This window comes from Sus scrofa, chromosome 7 (genome assembly GCF_054392235.1).
Source record: "Sus scrofa isolate SSC_HxYL_T2T_F1_AM1 chromosome 7, Sscrofa_HxYL_maternal_Yorkshire_Landrace_v2.0, whole genome shotgun sequence".
Lineage (NCBI taxonomy): Eukaryota > Metazoa > Chordata > Mammalia > Artiodactyla > Suidae > Sus > Sus scrofa.
In genome coordinates, this window is record NC_139389.1 from 54,293,712 (window position 1) to 54,314,854 (window position 21,143).

Below are 21,143 nucleotides of genomic sequence, written 5' to 3' on the forward strand. Positions count from 1 at the left end.
TTCATTTCCTGGTGATTTTGCCACAAGTTGCTTTAATGGCCATTGTAGGACCAGAGACCTACTAAATCAGGGTGGGAATCTGTTATAAGGTCCCCAGCAAAAAGACTGCCCAACTCAGTGCAAATTATATTTATGTTGGTTTTTTTTTCTTTTCTTTAGAAGTATTTATCTTTTTTTTTTAAGTTATGGCCAAGTGTAATAACAACACTCATCATAGTAAAGATATTGAGAGAAGCTGCTACAGGCCAGGTAGCAGATTTTAGAGCCTCATCTATTTTCACAACAATTCTGAGTTTTGTATTCTTATTACAATTTCACAAAGAAACTGGAGCTTGGCAAAGCTGAGTAACCTTCTCCAAGTCACAGAGCTAATAACTGTCATAAGAAAGCTCCACTCACATCCAAGCCTGGAAGTGTAGGTCTAGATAGTAGGCCAGGATGGAGAAATAAAGGCAAAATCAAGAACCAAGGATGCCAACAACAGGGTTTATGTGAGAAATGTAAACAACAGTGTGCAATGATGAGTCAGGCCACTAGGTCAAGGGCAGAAGAGGAGAGTTTGCTATGGCTTCCCCAGTAGTGGACAAAATCTGTTGGACTACTTTCTTTGTGGGAGTCAACCTATCATGGACATTCAAGCAAGAGAAATTCCAGAGAGAAATTAACTGTTCAAGTAAGCCAGTTCCTTGAGGTGTGTGTCTATAGTCACAAGAAAAAAGTGAGTCAACCCTTCAGGCACCGGGTAACTAGTGGACAAGACACAGGTAGTGTTTGCTATTGCTACCTAAATACAGGTTTCCTCAAAATCAGGGAGCTTCTATCAGGTTGGCTTAAGGAGTTGCTCTCCAAAATTCTCACCAAGGAATACCCGTGTGGCACAGTGGAAATGAATCTAACTAGCATCCACGATGATGTGGGCTCAATCCCTGGCCTCACTCAGTGGGTTAAGGATCCAGTATTTCCATGAGCTGTGGTGTAGGTCACAGACATGGCTCAGATCCCAAGTTACTGTGGCTGTAAAGTAGGCTGGCAGCTGTAGCTTGGATTCGCCCCCTAGCCTGGGAACTACATATGCCACAGGTGTGGCCCTAAAAATAAAAATAAAAAAAAAAATTCTCACCAAAAATTAAAACAATATAAAATCCTTCCCATCCACACCATGGAGGAAAAAAGCAGGCTCAGCTCAGAGTGCAGAGAGACACATGGGTACAGACATGGGCAAATTCCCACCAGGCAGAAGAAGATATGACATTTTGAAGAGCACATTTAAAGAAGACAAAGAATCCAGCAGTTCCCACCATTGCTCAGCAGAAACAAATCTGACTAGCATCCATGAGGATGCAGGTTTGATCCCTGGCCTTGCTCAGTGAGTTAAGGATCCGGCATTGCCATGAGCTGTGGTGTAGGTCACAGACGTGGCTTGGATCTGGAGTTGCTGTGGCTGTGGTGTAGGCCAGCGGCTACAGTCCAATTCAGCTTCTAGCCTGGGAACTTCCATATACCATGGTTAGGGCCCTAGAAAGATTTTAAAAAAAGAGAGAGAGAGAAAGAGGACAAAGGATCCAAAATTCCAGAATTATAGGCATTTAGTGTTATCAATGCTTAGACATAAAGTTAATGAAGACTGGCTACTGACCTAGGATTTTTTGAGCGACAACAGAAGAAAAGATTGAGATTGTCTGTAATTGCTCTTCAACATCAATGCAGACAGCGAGGATATGAACATTGTGATGGGACACAGAAAAGGGTTAGAACTAAAAGGAAGCTCTGACCGACTCCAGGAGAGAGCTCTTCCTCACAGCTTTTTAAAAAAAATGTTATTGAAGTGTAGTTGATTTATAATATGTTAATTTCTGCTGTTCAGCAAAGTGATTCAGATTGTGTGTGTGTGTATATGTATATATATATATATATACATATACACACACACACTCCAAGACTTTATTATTAAAGGCAGCTCTGGGAGTTCCCGTTGCGGCTCAGTGGAAATGAATCTGACTAGGAACCATGAGGTGTGGATTTGATCCCTGGCCTTGCTCAGTGGTTAAGGATCCAGCATTGCCATGAGCTATGATATAGCTTGCAGATTCAGCTTGGATCCCATGTTGCTGTGGCCGTGGTGTAGGCCAAAGGCTACAGCTCCAATTTGACTCCTAACCTGGGAAGCTCCATATGCTGCAAGCGTGACCCTAAAAAGCAAAAAATAAAATAAAATAAAATAAAATAAAAAGGGAGCTCTGTGAACTTGGGAGTGAAAATATAGCAGTACTCCCTACAGAAGGGAGTACTTCAGGGAGGCTGTTCCTCTCTGGGTGTGCTACGTGTTCTACTAGGGACACACCCACATGCGCACGAGCGCATGCAAACACACACACACACACATACACACACACACACAGATGCACTCACACAGAACCAAGCAAAGTCAATATGATAGAAAAACTGAAATCAGATGTTCTAAAACCCAACAATACTCAACTCATGGCTCATGTGAGAGGAAGAACCAGTGCCCCAGGCCCCGGAGGTTGTCAGTGTCTGGGGAAGTGTGAGTAAGGGCCAGAGTTGATCTGAGATCAGAGGCCTGGCCAGCAGGCAGCAGCAAAGACCTGGTCGGGGGCACTAGCACTTGCTGACACAGCCACGGGGCCTTTTCCCTGACATCAACCTGCAGTTCACTGTGGACAAAGAAGCCTCTCTCATCCTGGGGATCTGTAATCTGGTGGCCATGCCCCCTCTTTCGCTCAGTTACAGAAGGTCATCTTTCTTTGTGGGCTAGTGGCCCATTTTCCATTGTACTGCATTATTTGAGACTCTGAGCATTTCTCCAACGAGGCCACAATTCTAATCACCTGCCTTATCACATGGCAAAAGTGACTTTGGGATATCATTGAATATGAAGCTGCATCGCTATTCAAGATGCTAACATGACTTCAGGGAAACAGGACCATCTCTAAGACTCTAATTATTTGGGTTGACAGAGTCTGCAGCTATGGTTGCCAGTCAAGGATGATACTGATCCCCAGAGAGCACTTGGAAATCTCTGGAGACAGTTTTCGGAGAGGGGTTCTACTGGTATTAAGTGGCCAGTGACCAGAGATGCTGTTATACAGAAGACAGCCTCTCATTAGCTGTCTTATAAGCCCCCAAATGTTAATGCCACCAAGATTTTAAAAAACCCTGGTCCACAGTCTCCATTAGTTCTTGACATAATCCATACCCATTGTCTAGTATCTCATCTCCAAATTTTGATGGAAAGACCGACCTAAATATAAAAACCATGGTTAACTGCAATAAGAATACTGTGACAGTTTTTTCTGGGAGGGTTTTTATACCTTTTTAAACAATCCCATCTGCCATTAGGCATTCCCCAAAAGAACACTTCTGAGCATTGAAGACACGTCCTAATGATTCTCAGCTTTGAAGAATCACTGTCACTGGGTTGTCAAATACCAGCGCCTTCATGGGAACACAAGGAACTAAAACGGCTCTTGACTCTCGGGGATGATGACACACTGGAACCTTCCTCAGGGAAGCACACATGAAGCTCCACCTTCCACATAACCTGTGTTGACTGACTGTGCCTCTACTGACCCAATGAGCCATGGGAAAGGCCATGAGTATGTAAGAACCAAGGTTTAATGGAAGGGCTTCTGAAACCCCTACCTTTCTGCAAGCATACAAACAATGAGAACGGTGTTCTAGAGGCCCAAAGCCACTGTCTCATTTGGACATACACCTCTATTTCATGATCAGTGAAATGCTCATTCATACGAAGACTCTCCTTGAGAGGGGAAAATTCAAATATTTCCAGAACATACTCCAAGGGGCTTCATCCCTACCCATCACCTTGGCCAGACAGGTGCTCAGAAAGCATGTATTTTGAGGGACTGAATAGGTCTGCTGAACCCTCTGCCCTGGTGCCATTGCTATCTGTGGACATCTGGGTGTTCATATAGAAATGCTTTCTAAGTGCATTTATAGTCAGGCGGGATATTGCAACTTCATCTTCTGTTAGCCAATAAGGCTCCCTTTCCTCATAAAAGAAGCACTTGAACCATCGCATGACATTACTTCCCAGCCCTTTTTTACTCTCCATTCTGATTGGGTATGCTGCAAATGATTCATGGGGAGAAACCACATATGTATGCAGGCAGCCAGCGGCTGGCGGGGAAGAGTTTAAGGCAAGCAGGGAATTTTGTGTGGAAATCAATTCTTTGCGGAAGTCAATGCATTATGGACATTCAAGCAAGAGAAATTCCAGAGAGAAATTAACTGCCCAAGTAAGCCAGCTCCTTGAGGTGTGCATCTATAGTCACTAAGAAAAAAAAATAAAAAGGAGAGAGTTAACCCTTCAGGCAGCTCTTAAATATACATTAGCTATTGAGTGGGGAGAGCTAGAGAGCTGAAATCAGCCTTTAAACACAGAATTCCCTACAAAATTGATTCACAAACCAGAACAAATTCCCCTCAAATTAAATGGATGTTCCCAAAGAGTGGGTCTCCAGGGGTTTTCCGTTGGCTATCCTAAATAGGGATCTGGTCATGGGAAATTTCCAGTGCCAACGTACACACGGGATATTCTGGAGCTCTAGGAGTGAACAATCTCTTGCTGTTGGAGAGCAAAGATCTTCCAGCTTGAGGTCGACACAGGTTATGTCCCCTGAAAGACAAAGCCTCCAAACAGATAGCTAAGAATCCCTAGAAAGGAATCAGAGACTAAGATTCTGGAGGGTGGAGGGAAGAGAGCCTGGAAAGGAAGGGTGAGGCCTGGAAGAAGAACCTGCAGTCTATTGCTGGAAAGCCTGGAAAAGTCTATCTATCCAAGGGGTACACAAAGGAATACCCCAAGTTCTGTGGACATATAAACAGGAATACCACACCAAGTCCTTACCAGCAAGAAGGCAAAAAGCTCAGGTTTTGCTTCTCAGAGGAACTGCCTGGACTTAACTCAGCAGCAGCCTGAGCAGAGAGACAGGCAGGCAGATCACGTGTAGGTATGAAGACTAAAGAAGACTAGTACACCTGAAATATCCCTGCACATGGCAGAGTTGAAGGTGCGTGAACTGTAAAGATGGCTGACCGGGAGCCAAGGTGAATTCCATGTGCTGGGCACAGTGTTCCATCCTAGGCTCTGTGTCAGGGCAATTCAGGAACAATCTATAACCACCAATCACCGTAGAGGCTTAATTAAGGATCACCTCTGTTTCTTCCTGCCTGCCTGCCAGGCCAGAGATTTCAAGGTCAACTTATGTATGGAAGAGAGAGGGTTTAAGGCTTACCAGGTTGGTTGCCCAGCCGCTAGGATTAGATCACCTTCAAGTTGAAATAAAGGCTTTAGTTTGCCTGATAATATTGTCCCAATGTCAATTTCCTAGTTCTGCCATTGATTCTCCACAAAGGTTATGATTATGTCACCCTTGGAAGAATCTGGGGGAAGGGCATACAAGAATGCTCTGTTTTATTTTTGCGATGCTGAGTCTAAAATTATTTCAAAATGAAAAGTTTAGAAAAAGAAAAATCCTATCTGAGAAAAAATGGATGCATGTATATGTACAACTGAATCACTTATACACGTACAACTATACTTCAACAAATCTTTTTAAAAAATCCTAACACATCATGGTCATACAGTGGTTTTCAAAAAAAAAAAAAAAAAAACTGAGCACATGCAAGGCTTGGCTCCACCCCCTCAAGGGGACATTCCTGACTCTGAACCATTCACACATCAGGACATGAAAGCCACCACCCATGAGATAGTTCCTCACAATAAGGAACGTGTCTCTCTTGAACATCAGAACAACCCTGAAAGAGGGCAACACACACACACGTGCATTCACACATGCACACACACACACTCACACACCACTGCCCATCATTGTCTGTCATCCTAGCCTCCTATAATGCCCTTGGAATAAAGGTGTATCTCTAAAAAGCCCCCTGTGTGTCATCCACATGGGACACTCTCAGCAAACACTAGCTTACTATTTGTCCAGTGACTGAAATGACCTTCACTGACACAAAGGGTCAAGAGAGGTTCCTAATTTTAAGGTTCTGACACATACACCTGGTTACCACCTATATCCTTGGTTGTGGCACTATCCTAAACAACAGAATACAAGAGAGACAGCACAACAGACCCCCAGTGACATAGCTGCAGAATTGGAGTGGACTGCAAAATTTAACACTGAGAGGTGAGTTCCACAGGATCTAAATGTTGACACAGACAAAACATCTTAGTTTTCAATCAGTAGAATGATTGCACAATCTTAGAATCTATTCTTTATTTTCCTTTTTCTTCCCCCATTCTTTGATTAGGGAATTATACCTACATCCATCCATTCATTATATTCCATTAATTTTTTTGAGCAACTACTATGTCTCAGATGCTGTACTAGGGTCTAAAATCTAATAAGCCAATGAAAAGAGAACTACAGAATTTTAGGATCCTGGAAGATGAAAATGTCAGGAATATGCCTAATAAATATACTTAATGAATTTACAGTACCAACTTAACCTAAAACCTCATTCTCAAAACATGTACATCATATTTTTTTTTCAGATTTGTAAACTGGATATAAGAGGAGGAAAATAAATGGATGGGAATGGAAAGCATCTAACAGGGAACAAAAAGCATGTTTTGGACTCAATTTTTTCAGTGGTGACAGGGCACCATTCCATAGGTCAGCTTGCAAAAGCTTAGGTGACCTATCAGCTTGCAGGTGGCCCCCCTGAGTCTCTGAACCAATAGCCACCTCATCTCTTAACAGTCAACTTGTGGCCAGGACACCACCCAGGAGACAATGCAAAGTCAGTCAGCATCCCAGCACTCAAGGTGGGATTTAGACACATTCCAGCCTTGTGCAGGAAGATGACCTGGGCAACCCTGAGGATCCACTTTCTTCTAGGTATTTCAAAGGAGTCAAGATTATGCTATCCATTTTGTAAAAACATGGCTCTTTAGTCCTCAAAGCTTGCCGGCATAGCTGTGCAGTAAGCTCTGTGGTTAAATGTGGCTCTCATTGTTCTGAGTCTAGAGGCTGTTTTCCTTCAATCCATGTAGTCCTGCCTTCTCTCTCTCCCCACTGCCATTAGGCATCTAGAAGTGTGTAAGTGCTGGGCTTGGAATAAATGGAATTAAGAGTCTGGAGGAGGGTTGAGGAGGTCACCATGATTTTTATTAGAGGTTATTCAGCTGAAGGTAATTCACAAAAAATGAGCAGAGAGAACGAAAGAGAGAGACATTTGCTCTCTGAGTGCTACAGAAACTTGACATAACTGTTAGGACCCAGTAGACACTCAGAGCTGCATCACCAAGAGTGAAGTTCTTAACCCTTTCACAGTTGGTCCATGGGACAAAACCATTGGACAGGGAGAAACCAAGTGGGCTTTACCCTAGTCTGATGCAATTCCTCATTCATAGATCTACAGCTAAGCTACCAGGAACATTAATTTCTTAACATGTTTAGAGAGAAATTTACCAAGAAAAAGTGATGCTAAGTTGTACTAGATGAACACCAAGGTTACAGAGTGTGCAGTTGACCCTTGAACAACCAAGGGGTTGAGGGCACCAACCCTCCATACAGTCATAAATCTGGGTATAAATTACCTTCCGTCCTCAATATACACACAATTCTTCCATGTCCAGGGTTTGGCACTGCAGATTCAACTAAATACGGATAGTGTGATAGTGTAATATTTGAAAGATATCCACATAAAAGTGGATCCAAGCCATTCAAACCCCCATTGTTGGAGGGTCAACCATACTTCTTTCATCCTAGAAACTGACATGAGCTCATAAACCTCTTGATTTCGTGGGCCCTCAGTTTTGAACACTCTTAAAGGGCAACGATAGGATCACATTAATACAGTAACATAGTGAAGATTTAATAAGCAATTATTATTGGAATTGAGATCACATTTAGCAACTGCCACAGAAAACTCAGAAAGATATTTTACATTGCATTAATTTAAATAACTGAAAAATAATCAATCTCTAATTTGTTTCCCGTCATTTAGATAGTGTTTTAAAAAGTATTGACAGGAACACTGAGGGACATGATTGCATTTATCCTGAAGCACTGTTTAACCCCAAATCATAAAGTAGTTTCTTGATACTAGCAAGCAACGAGTAAACCTTTTATACCACACCACTGATGCTGCCACCCCAGACAACTTTTGGAGGGAATTTTAGGCCTCTTAGCTCTGACCTTTCTGGTGGAGCTGAAGATCTTACCTCCACAACATTGGTGGGATCGCGGATGTAGATGCCAGAAGGCGCCAACATTTCAGGACTGGAGAGCCCCTCAGCGCCAGCAACCCTGATGATCACATTGTTCCTTATTATATTCCCCTGTTCTGGCCAGTCTAAGTTAAGAAAAGTGGATGCACAAATGTTATTAAAATTTAGTCAACGCTTGGAGAGCTTGGGGTTAATAGACACAAACTATTGCCTTTGGAATGGATTAGCAATGGGATCCTGCTGTGTAGCCCTGGGAACTCTGTCTAGTCACTTATGATGGAGCATGATAATGTGTGGAAATAGAATGTGTACATGTATGTGTAACTGGGTCACCATGCTGTACAGTAGAAAAAAAAAGTGTATTGGGGAAATAACTATTAAATAATAATAATAATAATCTTAAAAAATAAATAAATATGCAGATAGATTCCTATGAAAAAAAATTTAGTCAACCCAACATTCTTATTCCTACCAATAGGTGATATATACTTCTAAAAATGCATATATGTATATGCATATACATATACACACATACACACACACACATATATATATATAAAACCTCTAGGGTGTTTGGCATATTTAGAATAGCTAACATTCTGCTACCAGGCCTGTCTATAAAATAAAACATGATGACTCGAATGCATTGTAATAGATTTTAAACTGATTTACATATTTACCATTTTCTCCTGTGGGAATAACCTCCGAGGGGATATATCTTATCTCAGGGGATGTACCTGAGAACAAAAGATCATGTTAGTTTAGCACATCTCATGCCACCCAGGAATATGAGAGCCACTGCAATACTATTTCTTCTTTTGTTGTGGTCTGCTTTGCGTCTTTAACCCATGGAGCAGATAAGAGATCCAGATTATCTGAACTTTTTAGTTCTAGAATATCATGAATCAAAAGCTCATTTTGGAGTTCCCGTCGCAGCTCAGTGAAAACAAAGCTGACTAGTATCCATGAGGATGCAGGTTGGATCCCTGGCCTTGCTCAGTGGGTTAAGGATCTGGCATTGCTCTGAGCTGTGGTCTGGGTCACAGATGCAGCTCAGATCTGGTGTTGCAGTGGCTGTGGTACAGGCCAGCCATACCAATTCTATCCCCTAGCCTGGGAATCTCCATATGCTGTGGGCACAGCCCTAAAAAGCCAAAAAAAAAAAAACCAAAAAGCTCATTTTAGTTTATTTTTTTATTTATTTTTGTCTTTTTAGGGCCATACCTGCGGCATATGGAAGTTCCCAGGCTAGGGGTCTAATTGCAGCTGCAGCTGCCAATCTATACCACAGCCACAGCAATGCAGGATCTGAACCACATCTGCAACCTATACCACAGCTCAGGGCAACACCAGATCCTTAACGCACTGAGCAAAGCCAGGGATCAAACCCGTGGCCTCATGGATACTAGTCAGGTTCATTACCACTAAGCCACAATGGGAACTCTCAGAAGCTCATTTTAAATCAAAAAATAGCAAAGTAACAGATCTACTGTTCTACTTCTTAGGAAAAGTCAAAGTGATTGTATCTGTAGTTAAATGTCACACACTCTTGTGTCCTCCAGCCCCATCCCTAGCTGTCTGAATTAGCCACCAGCCACCTGCATGCCTCACTCTTCCCCTGTAAGATTGGGAATGTCCTCGAGGAACAGGATGGATAGGACCTGAGACTCTCACACTCCAACCAGAGGTTTGAAATAGAAGACAATAAGAGCATGAACCATGCTACAAAGACAGATCGGCCGCTAACGTGGCACCCAATACTGAGCAGCCCCCACACCCCTTTCTTCTAGGTCTTTAGGTATCTGGGCTTCCCATGTCACGTGATGAGTCTGAGTTTGCAAACACATTTTGCACGGATTGAGTACACTAAAATGCACTGACACATATTCTAATTCCATCATCTGCAATGCAATCAATGTCAAGAGCCTCCAGTTTAAACTATCCCAGCACTAAAGGCCACATCCTTCTGCAGGATTTCCTCCTTACCTAGTTAATGTCAATTCCATATAACTGTGTCCTCCTAAAAGAATATTGTTAGGGTACTTCCCTGAATCTCACCTCCAGGTTTCAACAAACTTTTCCCTCACACAGATATAAAAAGTAAGAATAAGAAAAGTCGATCCATGTGTTAATTCGACAGCCTTGCAGCTGTCCTTTTCCAACTAAAAGGCTTGCCTGCACCTGATCACTTCTATTGTCCTTCTTTCTAAGGACATGATCCACACTCCCGCTCAACAGTTTCCCTCTCAGGATTAGAACCTTTCTAGCTTTTGTCTTAAGGAGTCCTTCCCAAATGAACTATGTACCTTTTTCCACCGATGATATTACAGAATTAATTTAAATAGAAAACACTTCCAAAAATAGAGTTTTATTTCCAATAAAAACTCCTACTTGCTCTTTTTGTTAATTCTGATATAACCAAAGGCCTTTTCTTCATGAATACATTCATTTCAACAAATACATCTCCACATGCACTAGTTAACGTGCTAAATGCTCAGGAGAAAATGTTCACATGAAATCGTGTAGTAAAACAGACATGACTCAGATGATCAGAAACATAATGCATAATTTTAAATCAGTAAGTAACAATTAGTGCTAAGAGAGCTCATACCAACTTGACTGGGTGGTGGTGAGAGAGACTCTTACAGGAGGGGAATGAGTGATATAAGCGGAGGGAAAGAGCTGTGCAAAAGCCCTGAGGCAGGAGAAAGAGATCTCTTGAAAGAATTAAAATAAAATAGGTTGGTATAGTTAGAGGACAGAGGGAGAGATGAAGATTAAAACACGTGGACCAAGGTTGAGGCAAAAATCACTGTGGGAGTCTTTTAAGCCAGAGTAAGATTTTAGATTGTATTCCAAGAGCAATAAGAAACACTAGAAGGGTTTAAGGAGAGGAGTGACATGGTGCAGTCTGAGATTTTTAAAGATGATTCTAGGCGTTGCAAGGGGGATTAACTTGAGGAGACAGAACTGGATACAGGTGACCATTAAGAAGATTCTGAAGCATGGGCTTCTTCCGTAAGCCACAGGAGCATCAAAGAACAGAATTCAACATTTTTAACTTCTTGTCCAACATCCAGGTTTAACACTCCAGGAGACTGCACAAAGACATAGCACATCACTTTGAATTATTGTTAAAATTGCTGACAGTAAGTTTTAAAACCTCTCATGGCATATTTATTAAAATTTCATCTTTAAAAAATCAGTCTCCTACTGGTAAAGTTTAGTTAGCCAATGAGTGATGACAAAATTTAACATTAGAATTTGTAACTATGAGGAGTTCCCATTCTGGCACAATAGTAATAAACCTGACTAGTATTCATGAGGACACAGGTTTGATGCCTGGCCTCGCTCAGTGGGTTGATTCAGTGTTTCCATGAGCTGTGGTGTAGGTTGCAGATGCAGCTTGGATCCTGCGTTGCTGTGGCCGTGGCGTAGGCTGGCAGCTACAGCTCTGACTAGACCCCTAGCCTGGGAACTTCCATATGCCATGGGTGCGGCCCTAAAAAGCAAAAAAAAAAAAAAAAAAAAAAAGTAATTATGGCTATTACTATGGATCAGAGACTAATATTTTTATAAATTGGAAAATTTAATTTGGGGACAATTCCGTTTAAAAAGATGGCGTGTCCTACACTAGAATGCCAAAATTAAAAAAGTTCATTTCACTTACCCACAAGCAGTGCATGGCCTAAAATATCATAAAACACATTACTGTCCACCTTTAGGCCTGAGGTTCTGGACATGCTGAGGCCCCTGCTGAAGGAAAGCCATACTGTGCAGCCCTGCACATAGGAACCTGAAGAGCCAAGAGGAAGATAAGAATTAGAAGACCATCTCAAAGGTTCCTCAGCTTCTGTCCATCCTCTCCTAAGCAAACTATAATATAACCAAGAACATTCTCTCACATGATAATAAAACCCAAGAAATGAGGAGTTCACTGCCATTCAGGCCAATGTATCTCAAAGATACCAAAGATAAGTAGAGCAGGATCCAGGGACCACATGTTAGAAAAGAAAACCATCTGAGAAAGACATAATGTGACCAAACCACGGAGGAATGAATGGCTCTCAAGTTTTCCAACTGGCCACCCTCTTGGTATTTTCTCACATCGCAGCATCGTGGACAGCAGCTCAAGAGACGTTGAGGGTGAAGTGAAGGGCACTGCTTACGGACCAACCCTGACCTTTGAAAACTGCACCTGGGAGTTCCTATCGTGGCTCAGTGGTAACAAACCCGACTAGGATCCATGAAGATGAGGGTTCGATCCCTGGCCTTAATCAGTGGGTTAGGAATCCAGCATTCCCATGAGCTGTGGTGTAGGTCACAGACGCAGCTCAGATCTTGCATTACTGTGGGTGGCGTAGGCTGGCAGCTGTAGCTCCAATTCGACCCATAGCCTGGGAACTTCCATGTGTCTTGGATGCTGCCAGGAAGGAAGGAAGGAGAGAAAGAAAGAAAGAAAGAAAGAGGAAGGAAGGAAGGAAGGAAGGAAGGAAGGAAGGAAGGAAGGAAGGAAGGGAGAAAGAAAGAAAGAGAGAAAGAGAGAAAGAGAGAAAGAAAGAAAGAAAGAGAGAGAGAGAGAGAGAGAGGGAGGGAGGGAGGGAGGAAAGAAAACTGCATCTGACATGAAGAGGAGTAGTCATCATTTCTGGAGCTATAAAGTAATTTTTAAAATTCAAGTATAGTTGATTTACAATGTTTCAAATATATAGTAAAGTGATTCAGTTTATATATGTGTGTGTGTGTGTACAGATAGATAAATAGATATATAGATATTCATTTTCAGATTCTTTTCCATTATAGGTTATTGCAAGATATTAAAAATAGTTCCCCATGCTATACACTAGGTCCTTTCTATTTTGTATATAGTTTATCTATTTTGTATATAGTGTGTATCTACATATATTTTATATAGTGTATATATACATATATATACACATAGATACATATATACAGATATATATATAGTGTGTATCTCTTAATCCCAAATTCCTAATTTATCCAGATTGTAAGCAAAGACAGACATTGACCTGAGGACCTCGCCTCTCACATTTGAATATGGTGGTTTTGGAAACCCAAGGGGAAATACCCTGTACTATGCTCAGAGAAACTGACACTTAGGAGAAGCATTACACTACCTCCGTGGGCATATTTTATGACTCCTGCCAAATCCATGAATAAATATTTACTGAGTATCAAAAATGCATTTCAGGAATTGTGCATTGTGCTTGAGAGGTAAAAATGAATAAAACTAAGTAAATTTCTCACTCATATGTCTTGAGTCTGATAGAGGAGACATGTTAAAATAATAAAAATGTATTATTTGGATAATAAAATTATAAATCTTGAGAAAGGAGTTTTGTATTCTTTTTCCAGGCAGTGAGAAAGACTCTATTGATGTCAAATGTTTGAAGTATTGGAAAAACTACTTTGATTTATGTAATAACGTGACTGTGTGAGTGCATCTTTTTAGCGCCGTACCCAGGGCATATGAAGGTCCCCAAGCTAGATGTCAAATCAGAGCTGCAGCTGCCGGCCTATGCCACAGCCACAGCAACACAGGATCCAAGCCACATCTGAGACCTCCACCACAGTTCAAGGCAGAGCTGGATCCTTAACCCACTGAGCAAGGCCAGGGATCGAACCTGTGTCCTCACGGGTCTGTTTCCACTGAGCCATGACAGGGACTCCAATAATGTGACTTTTAAATTGAGATGATCCAGAAAGTTCTCAACTATAATGCCTCCATAGCCACAGGGCCTGTAGATGCCCCGGGTCTTTGCTCACTCACATCACTCACCAAGAAGTTAACCCACCTGTATCCACTTCTGTGGGAAACACTGACTGCCACAGACTTTTCCTGACTCCAGATCTCCACCATAACATCACTTCATCAGAACAACCAGTAAGGGAGTCACTGTTGGGGCTCAGTGAGTTAAGAACCCGGCATAGTGTCTATGAAGATGCAGGTTTGATCCCTGGCCTCACTCAGTGGGCTAAGGATCCAGCATTGCCACAAGTTGTCATGTAGGTCACAGATGTGGCTAGGACCCGGTGTGGCTATGACTGTGGCATAGGTGGGCAGCTGCAGCTCAGATTCAATCCCTAATCCCTGGGGACTTCCACGTGCCTCAGGTGCAGCCATAGAAAGAAACAACAATAACAAAACAAAACAATAGATACTAATGTGTTTCCAGAACTATTATGGGTGCGGTTCAGGGACTGATCAACCTTGAAAAGTAGCATGTAAAGATTCCAACACCCTCTAACTCCAGTGATAAGGGACAGTTGGCCACACAGGTCGGGCAGGGGTGGTGCCTATAGAGCATAAAACAATAAAGGATTCTTTGGCAAGCCTGCCCGAAGTTTCTAACCTCTGGGTTAATGTGCTACCCCCTCCCAGGAAACACATTTGCCTTTTAACAGAGACCTACAGGAGACACAGTATTAATTCAGTGGATTTCAAACTTTTACCAAGCACCAAACCTCTTTTTTCAGAGAAAACCTAATATATACATTTATTAATTATTCATTAATAATTATTAATTAATATATATTTATTTTCAGATACAACCTAATATAAAGGCGGCTGCTCCGAAGCAGAGGCTGGGGAGGCAGATGATGTGAATTTTCAAACAAGGTGGGGGTTGGTTATGCTCAATTGATAGCTTTCCTCGCTTCTGCTGGAGCTGGCCTCACATCAAATATTCCTCAGCCTTCTAATCTCCAGGAAATCAAAGAACCAGAGAGAAGGTCACAAAGATCCTGATGCCCCTAATGTATGAGGGAAAGGGCCCCATTAGGAAGCATTCCCCTAAATGAGTGTAAAATGCAATAAATAATGTGAAGAGGCCTGGAAAATTAGGATAGACATTCTTGGCAGGCAAATGATTTGAAAGGAGAAAAAATGCTCCAGCTGGCTAGCCGGGAGCCTGCTTTCAGGGACCTCAAGGATTACTGTGTCATTACCTGTTGAAATCCTAGCAGGTAATCAAGACCCACCTGAACCTCCAAGGATGCCTTGATGTGAGTTGTCAGGCACCAACCCCCCTGGAGCCCCATCCCTATCAAGGAAGGCAAAGCTTGAATACGTGGGTGTGGAGGTGCTGAGGGAGGGGGAGGAGGAGGGGGAAATGGAGCTACACTTCTCCTCGCTGAGCATCTGGATGCACACCTCTCTTACATATCAGCCTCTGGCACTGGGGTTTGCCCTGGATGTCCCTGTGTCTCTCAGAGCCTTTAGCAGTACATCAAGTCATAGTCTTCTTTTCTGATTCTCATCTTTTTTACCTACTTGTTCCCACCGGCACTCAATGTCTCCAGCCTCCTTCCTCTCTCTTCAGGTCTGGCCAAGATCTGCATACTCTCCTTGTTCTATGTCCCCAAGAGTACCTGGTTCTCAGCCATTCTCCCCCATTTTCCCAGGCAGGAGATTCCTATGCCTTAGGACAACTTCACCAAGCAGGGTTTTCCATGAGCATTGATGATTTACATCCTTTGATATCAATTTGCCTCTACTCACAAAGCTGATAAATGGTAGAGTCAGGATTCCAAATACAGATTTGTGTGGTTCCTTCCACGTCTGTTGTACCTACAGCAATATTTCTCAAAGGGTACTCCTTGGATGACTTACTGCAGAATCAGAAGGTTTATTTGTAGACTGACTTCCAAAACAAACTTTTGGCTACCAAAGGGGAAACGTAGTGGGGAGGTACAAATCGAGGGCTTGGGATTGACATATGCACACTACTGTATATAAAACAGATAATCAACGGAGATCTACCGTAGAGCACAGGGAACTCTACTCAATATTCTATAATAACCTACATGGAAGAAGAATCAGAAAAAGAGTAGACATATGTATATGTTTAATTGAATCACTTTCCTGTATACCTGAAACTAACACAACATTGTGAATCAACTATACTCCAATATAAAATAAATTTCTTTTTTACAAAAAAAAAGGTTGTTGGTTAAGAATTCAGATTCCTAGGTCCACTTTAGATCAGAAGTTTTCAGGGCAGGGTCTCTAAGTGAGAATTTTCATAAGCATTAAAATGATTATTTTAGGTATGTTAAAGTTTGAGAAAAACAGATCTAGAGTAAAATAATCCACCTCTGAACCCCCCATGTCCCATTATACCACCACCTAGGACCTTCTGCATGGAAAGCCTTGAATGTGGAAGAGGAAAGAAAAGTGAGGAGTGTATGGCCTCCTTACCTGCCAGAGTTCCCACCACAGTCAGCGAGCTCACATGCTCACGGAAGGCTTGCCCTAAGTCCCGGAGCTGCACTCCTTCCAACTGGACTTGGCTGGGCTCCTCTGGAAAGGACTGAATAATGACTCTGGCCCCCAGATCTCTGGATCCCAACATCTTCTCACTCTTGGAATACAAACAGTTCTGCAAGTTACCTGGAGCACAGAATGAAGTCAAGCTGAACAGAAGTGCATACAATATGAAAGGCACTATCGGAGCAAAGGACAAACCATAATTGTTTTTTTTTTCATTTAATAATCTTACTTCCCTTTCACTTTGATTCTCCTCTTTGGATTATTAATTAAAGCATCTGATATCTAGGACACGATGTTACCTTTACTTTATTATTTCCAGAAGTCCCCAAATAAAACACCTTAATTACTGTCACAAAGAGGCTGACTAGAACCCACAAACCAGACCTAAATCAATGCTTATTTTTAATCCAAAAGATCCCCCTGGAGGGAGTGTGCAAGAAAATGACCTTCTCGAGGTGGGTAATTGTAGGGAAGAGATGTGAGCGCTGCATGTAATCACAGCTCTTTGTAGTCTTAAGCTGTCCAGTGGAGTTTTCCCATTATTTTGCTGCTTTATGGTTTGGGGATGTAGCAATGATGCCACTGAAGACATGGCAAAGGGCTCCAGAGAAGTAAGTGGATCCTTCCTTCCCAGAGGAGCCCCAAGTGACGGCAGCAGACTGTATGAACGTCACATACACAACGACCATCGCCACAAAGTGCTGCGACCTCAGGATCCAGACACTTTCTGTTGGCACATGGCATCTGGCGGTGTGAACTAACCTTAGAGTGAGAAGAAATCATCTTCCAAATTAACATATTATCCAGGTCAATAAACCAGAGAAGTGCCACTAATACGAGATGGTGGATCATTCAACAGTCAGTTGCTAACATCCAGAGGATGTGTATTTAAGAGGTGAATGAAGAGGTGTTGTATATTTGTACACATTATCAAAATTTTGATTTTATCTTTTTAAATTTTTATTATAGTTGATTTACAATGTTCTGTCACTTTCTGCTGTACAGCAAAGTGCCCCAGTTATACATACACGGACACTCTTTTTCTCATATTATCCTCTATCATGTTCCATCACAAGTGATTTGACGTAGTCCCTGTGCTATACAGCACGATCCCATTGCTTACCCACTCCAAAAGCAATGGTTAGCATTGCAATTTTGATTTTATATGCCAGTGACCCACAATATTTTCCAGTGTCCAGGCCTCTTCTTCTTGCATTTGGCTACCTTGTTCCCACACTTCGGCCCCACAAAAAGAAGGGGTGAGTGACATTTTTTTTTAAATGAGGGCCTATGAATTTTGTTTCATTTTTATAATTGTTTAATAATGTTTAAGTGTTGTGGTGAAATTAGGGAATTTTTTTTACCATTAGGAGCCAACAGATTTATAATGGTCGAAACCTAGAAGGATGGTCTCTCTTGCAGCATGAGCAAATGCAATGTTTTACACAATATGATCTGAGAATATCTGTATGAGAATTACCCAGAAAGTCTGAATAGACTGCAGATTCCAATTCAGCAGAATTGTGAGAGTTGGCACTCTCTGGATTCTAACCCACTGGATCCAATCATTTTTCAAAATGATACATTTGTGAGCTAGATGGCTAGAGGCATGGGTGTAGAGTCAAGGTCCCTCTTACCCAATCACACTCCAACATTGCAGCCACATGCACCTATAGGTAGACATGACTCAAGCCTTGACATTTCCTCCAGACTCCAGACACTACCAGACATCTCTACTCACGTGCTGGCCTGGCACCTCCGTCTTGACGTGTATAAAATTGAACTCGTGATCTCTGTCCTCCCACCCCCAAACCTGGTCCTCATCCCATCTTAATAAATAGCCTCATCATCCATCCAGAGCCCATGCCTGGGAGTCATCCTTGACACCTACACCATCCTAGACCAAAAGTGACAAATGATATCTTCACAACATATGAAAGCCTCATAATCTACAGCCTGGGAAACCAAAACATAACCTACTAAACTAACCATCCCTGAAATAGACGTTTAATAGGCACATCAGAGTGATTCAGGGCCCGTTACTCTTCTAGAAGATAAATTGACTTTTTTGACCACTTACTTAAAGTATGTGGTAGTTCACTTAGGAAAAAAAACTCCAAAAGTTGGGGAGGTGGATGGGAGGGAAGAGCCCTGCAAGTCTAACCAATAAGAATGTGCTGCCTGTGTCCTTGACCCTGGCATTAATCAGTTTTCCTGGGAATTTTAGAAGAGGTATAGAATCAGGGTTAAGGTTTCATTATAACCTCTACCCTGAAATGTAATTCAACTCTCCAGATTTAATTATTTAAGAGAACTATTTTTTCCCCCAGAGAAAGAAAGAATTTCTCAAGCGGCTACTGTTGTCTATCTCATTCACAAGGTTAAGGGCAGGAGATGAAATGACGATTTATCTAGAGCATTCTGAAGATGACAGAATATTAGGAACATGCAAAGGTTACGGGTTTATTCAATTTTTTAAAACTCAAATATAGTAGATTTACAATGTTTCTTCAATTGCTGTTGTATAGAAAAGTGACCCAGTCATACACAGTTCTCTGTGCTGTACAATAGGACCCCATTGCCCATTCATCCCAAATGTAGCAGTTTGCGTCTACCAACCTCAAACTCCTCCCCATCCATCCCACTCCCTCCCTCCTCCCCACTGGCAACCACAAGTCGGCTCTCCATGGCCACGATCTGTCTGTTTTGTAGATAGGATCATTTTTGCCATATTTCAGATTCCACATATAAGTGATATCATATGCTATTTGTCTTTCTTTTTATGACTTACTTCACTTAGTATAAGAATCCCCAGGTGCATCCATGTTGCTGCAAATGGTATTATTTTGTCCTTTTTATGGCTGAGTAGTATTCCATTGTATATAGAAGTCAACCATACCATGTATCATTTGATAAGAACAACATTCTCATTCACCCTCTGGACTTCCCAATACAACACATTTCTAACCTGAGGAACTGGCCCCTTGGCATGAAGCGAGGAATTTCAGCCTCTCCTCAGTGAGATTTCCCTGTAGCGTAACACTTCTGCTGAGAACTGCCACCATGACCTTTAAAACATGGTGCTCTCCAGCCATCCAATTCTCTGTGGCATTATGAGAAAATCTGAAAAAGAAGAAGAAAAAGATACATCTGAAGATACCCCTCTGAATCTTATGAGTAACCATAAGCCACTAAATCAGCCTCATTCTCCACCTGAGGCTCTATTTCTTTAGAAAGTCATATCCAGAAGAATGAATGATAGGCACACGCATGTGAAAAATAGAACTATGCTGACTCAAAAATTCTAGAGCCTTACAAAAGAAACTTATTGCAGAAGTCTAAACCTTCAAAAGGTTTCATGCTTTGTCATTTTCTTATCAAAATGGCTAGTATTAATGTAAAAACACATTATTGAAAGACAAATGTCCAGACACCCACACAGTGAAGACCTCATCTTCTTCTGTCTAGACGGGGCCAAGCTGGTACACAATACCTCAACGGTGACCGCAGATGGAGGTCTGCACCACGCATGGTCTCCACGGTGACAATCTCTTCCGTGGGCTCGGCATCGTCGGCACCCATCCCACTGATGACAACGACTTCATCCCCGGGGTGCCAGTCCACAGCATCTTCCAGAGCCAACACTGTGTCACCAGCAGAGGCAGCTGCTCGGAGATGAGTGACTACAACTTCTGGGAGTGAACCTAAAGCAAGTCCAAAGGAAACTTGCCTTTAGACATTTTGTACAGCTTGGAGAACAATATCCAATCTCTCGGGATAGAGCATGATAGAAGATAATATGAGAAAAAGAATATACATAGATGTATGACTGAGTCAACTTGCTGTACAGCAGGAATTGAGTGACTTTGCTGTAAAACACTGTAACATTGTAAATCAACTATATTTTAATATTTATTTTTATTTTTAGAAATTAAAAATAAAAGTTTTTAATTTTCATTAGTTGTTATTAATGTTATGAAAATAAAAGTTAATTTAATAAAAAACAAAAATTAAAAATAAAAGCTAATGTGATGTTATTCAGCCAAAGAATCCTATAAAAGAAGAATCTGGGAAAGCCAGCCTCAGGTTCAATAGACAACAATAGCTTCATTTTTTTGTTTTGTTTTGTTTTGTTTTTTTTGCCATACCTGTGGCATATGGAAGTTCAAAGACCAGGAATCGAATCCAAGCTACAGCTTTGACTTATACCATAGCTGCAGCAACACCAGATCCTTAATTCACTGTGCCCGGCTGGGGCATCAAACCTGTGCCTCCACAGCAACCAGAGGCACCTCAGAATCAACATCAGATCCTTAACTACCTGCACCCCATTGGGAACTGCTGGGTATTGGTTTTCTTGTCTATCACCCAGTGGCAACAAAAGTAAGCCAGGATGGAGTGGTAAGGGGTGAAAAACACAGGAACTGGACTAACTTTACAACTAAATCATAGTCTTGCCATATTCTGACTATGTTCCTTTGGATAATATACTTAAAAGTGGATTTCAGTTTCCTCCATTAAAAAACAGAAGCAGGAGGTTCCATCATGGCTCAGTGGTTAACGAATCTGACTAGGAACCAACCATGAGGTTGTGGGTTCGATCCTTGGCCT

General features: G+C 41.8%; 1 protein-coding gene across 11 annotated transcripts in view; it reads right to left on the minus strand.

The window, feature by feature from the left end:
- The window catches only part of PKHD1 (PKHD1 ciliary IPT domain containing fibrocystin/polyductin), a 479,188-nt gene that overhangs the window by 263,520 nt on the left and 194,525 nt on the right, over positions 1-21,143 (minus strand). For all 11 annotated transcript variants that reach the window (XR_014810260.1, XR_014810261.1, XR_014810262.1 and 8 more), the window contains 6 exons: positions 20,026-20,236; positions 19,501-19,655; positions 16,461-16,652; positions 11,910-12,035; positions 8,920-8,976; positions 8,234-8,364 (listed from right to left, as the gene is read on the minus strand). Coding sequence is in view for 8 of the 11 variants with exons in the window: in XM_084968324.1 (XP_084824450.1) it covers positions 8,234-8,364; positions 8,920-8,976; positions 11,910-12,035; positions 16,461-16,652; positions 19,501-19,655; positions 20,026-20,236 (872 nt within the window). In the remaining 3 variants the exon portion in view is untranslated. The remainder of the gene's footprint in view (positions 1-8,233; positions 8,365-8,919; positions 8,977-11,909; positions 12,036-16,460; positions 16,653-19,500; positions 19,656-20,025; positions 20,237-21,143) is intronic.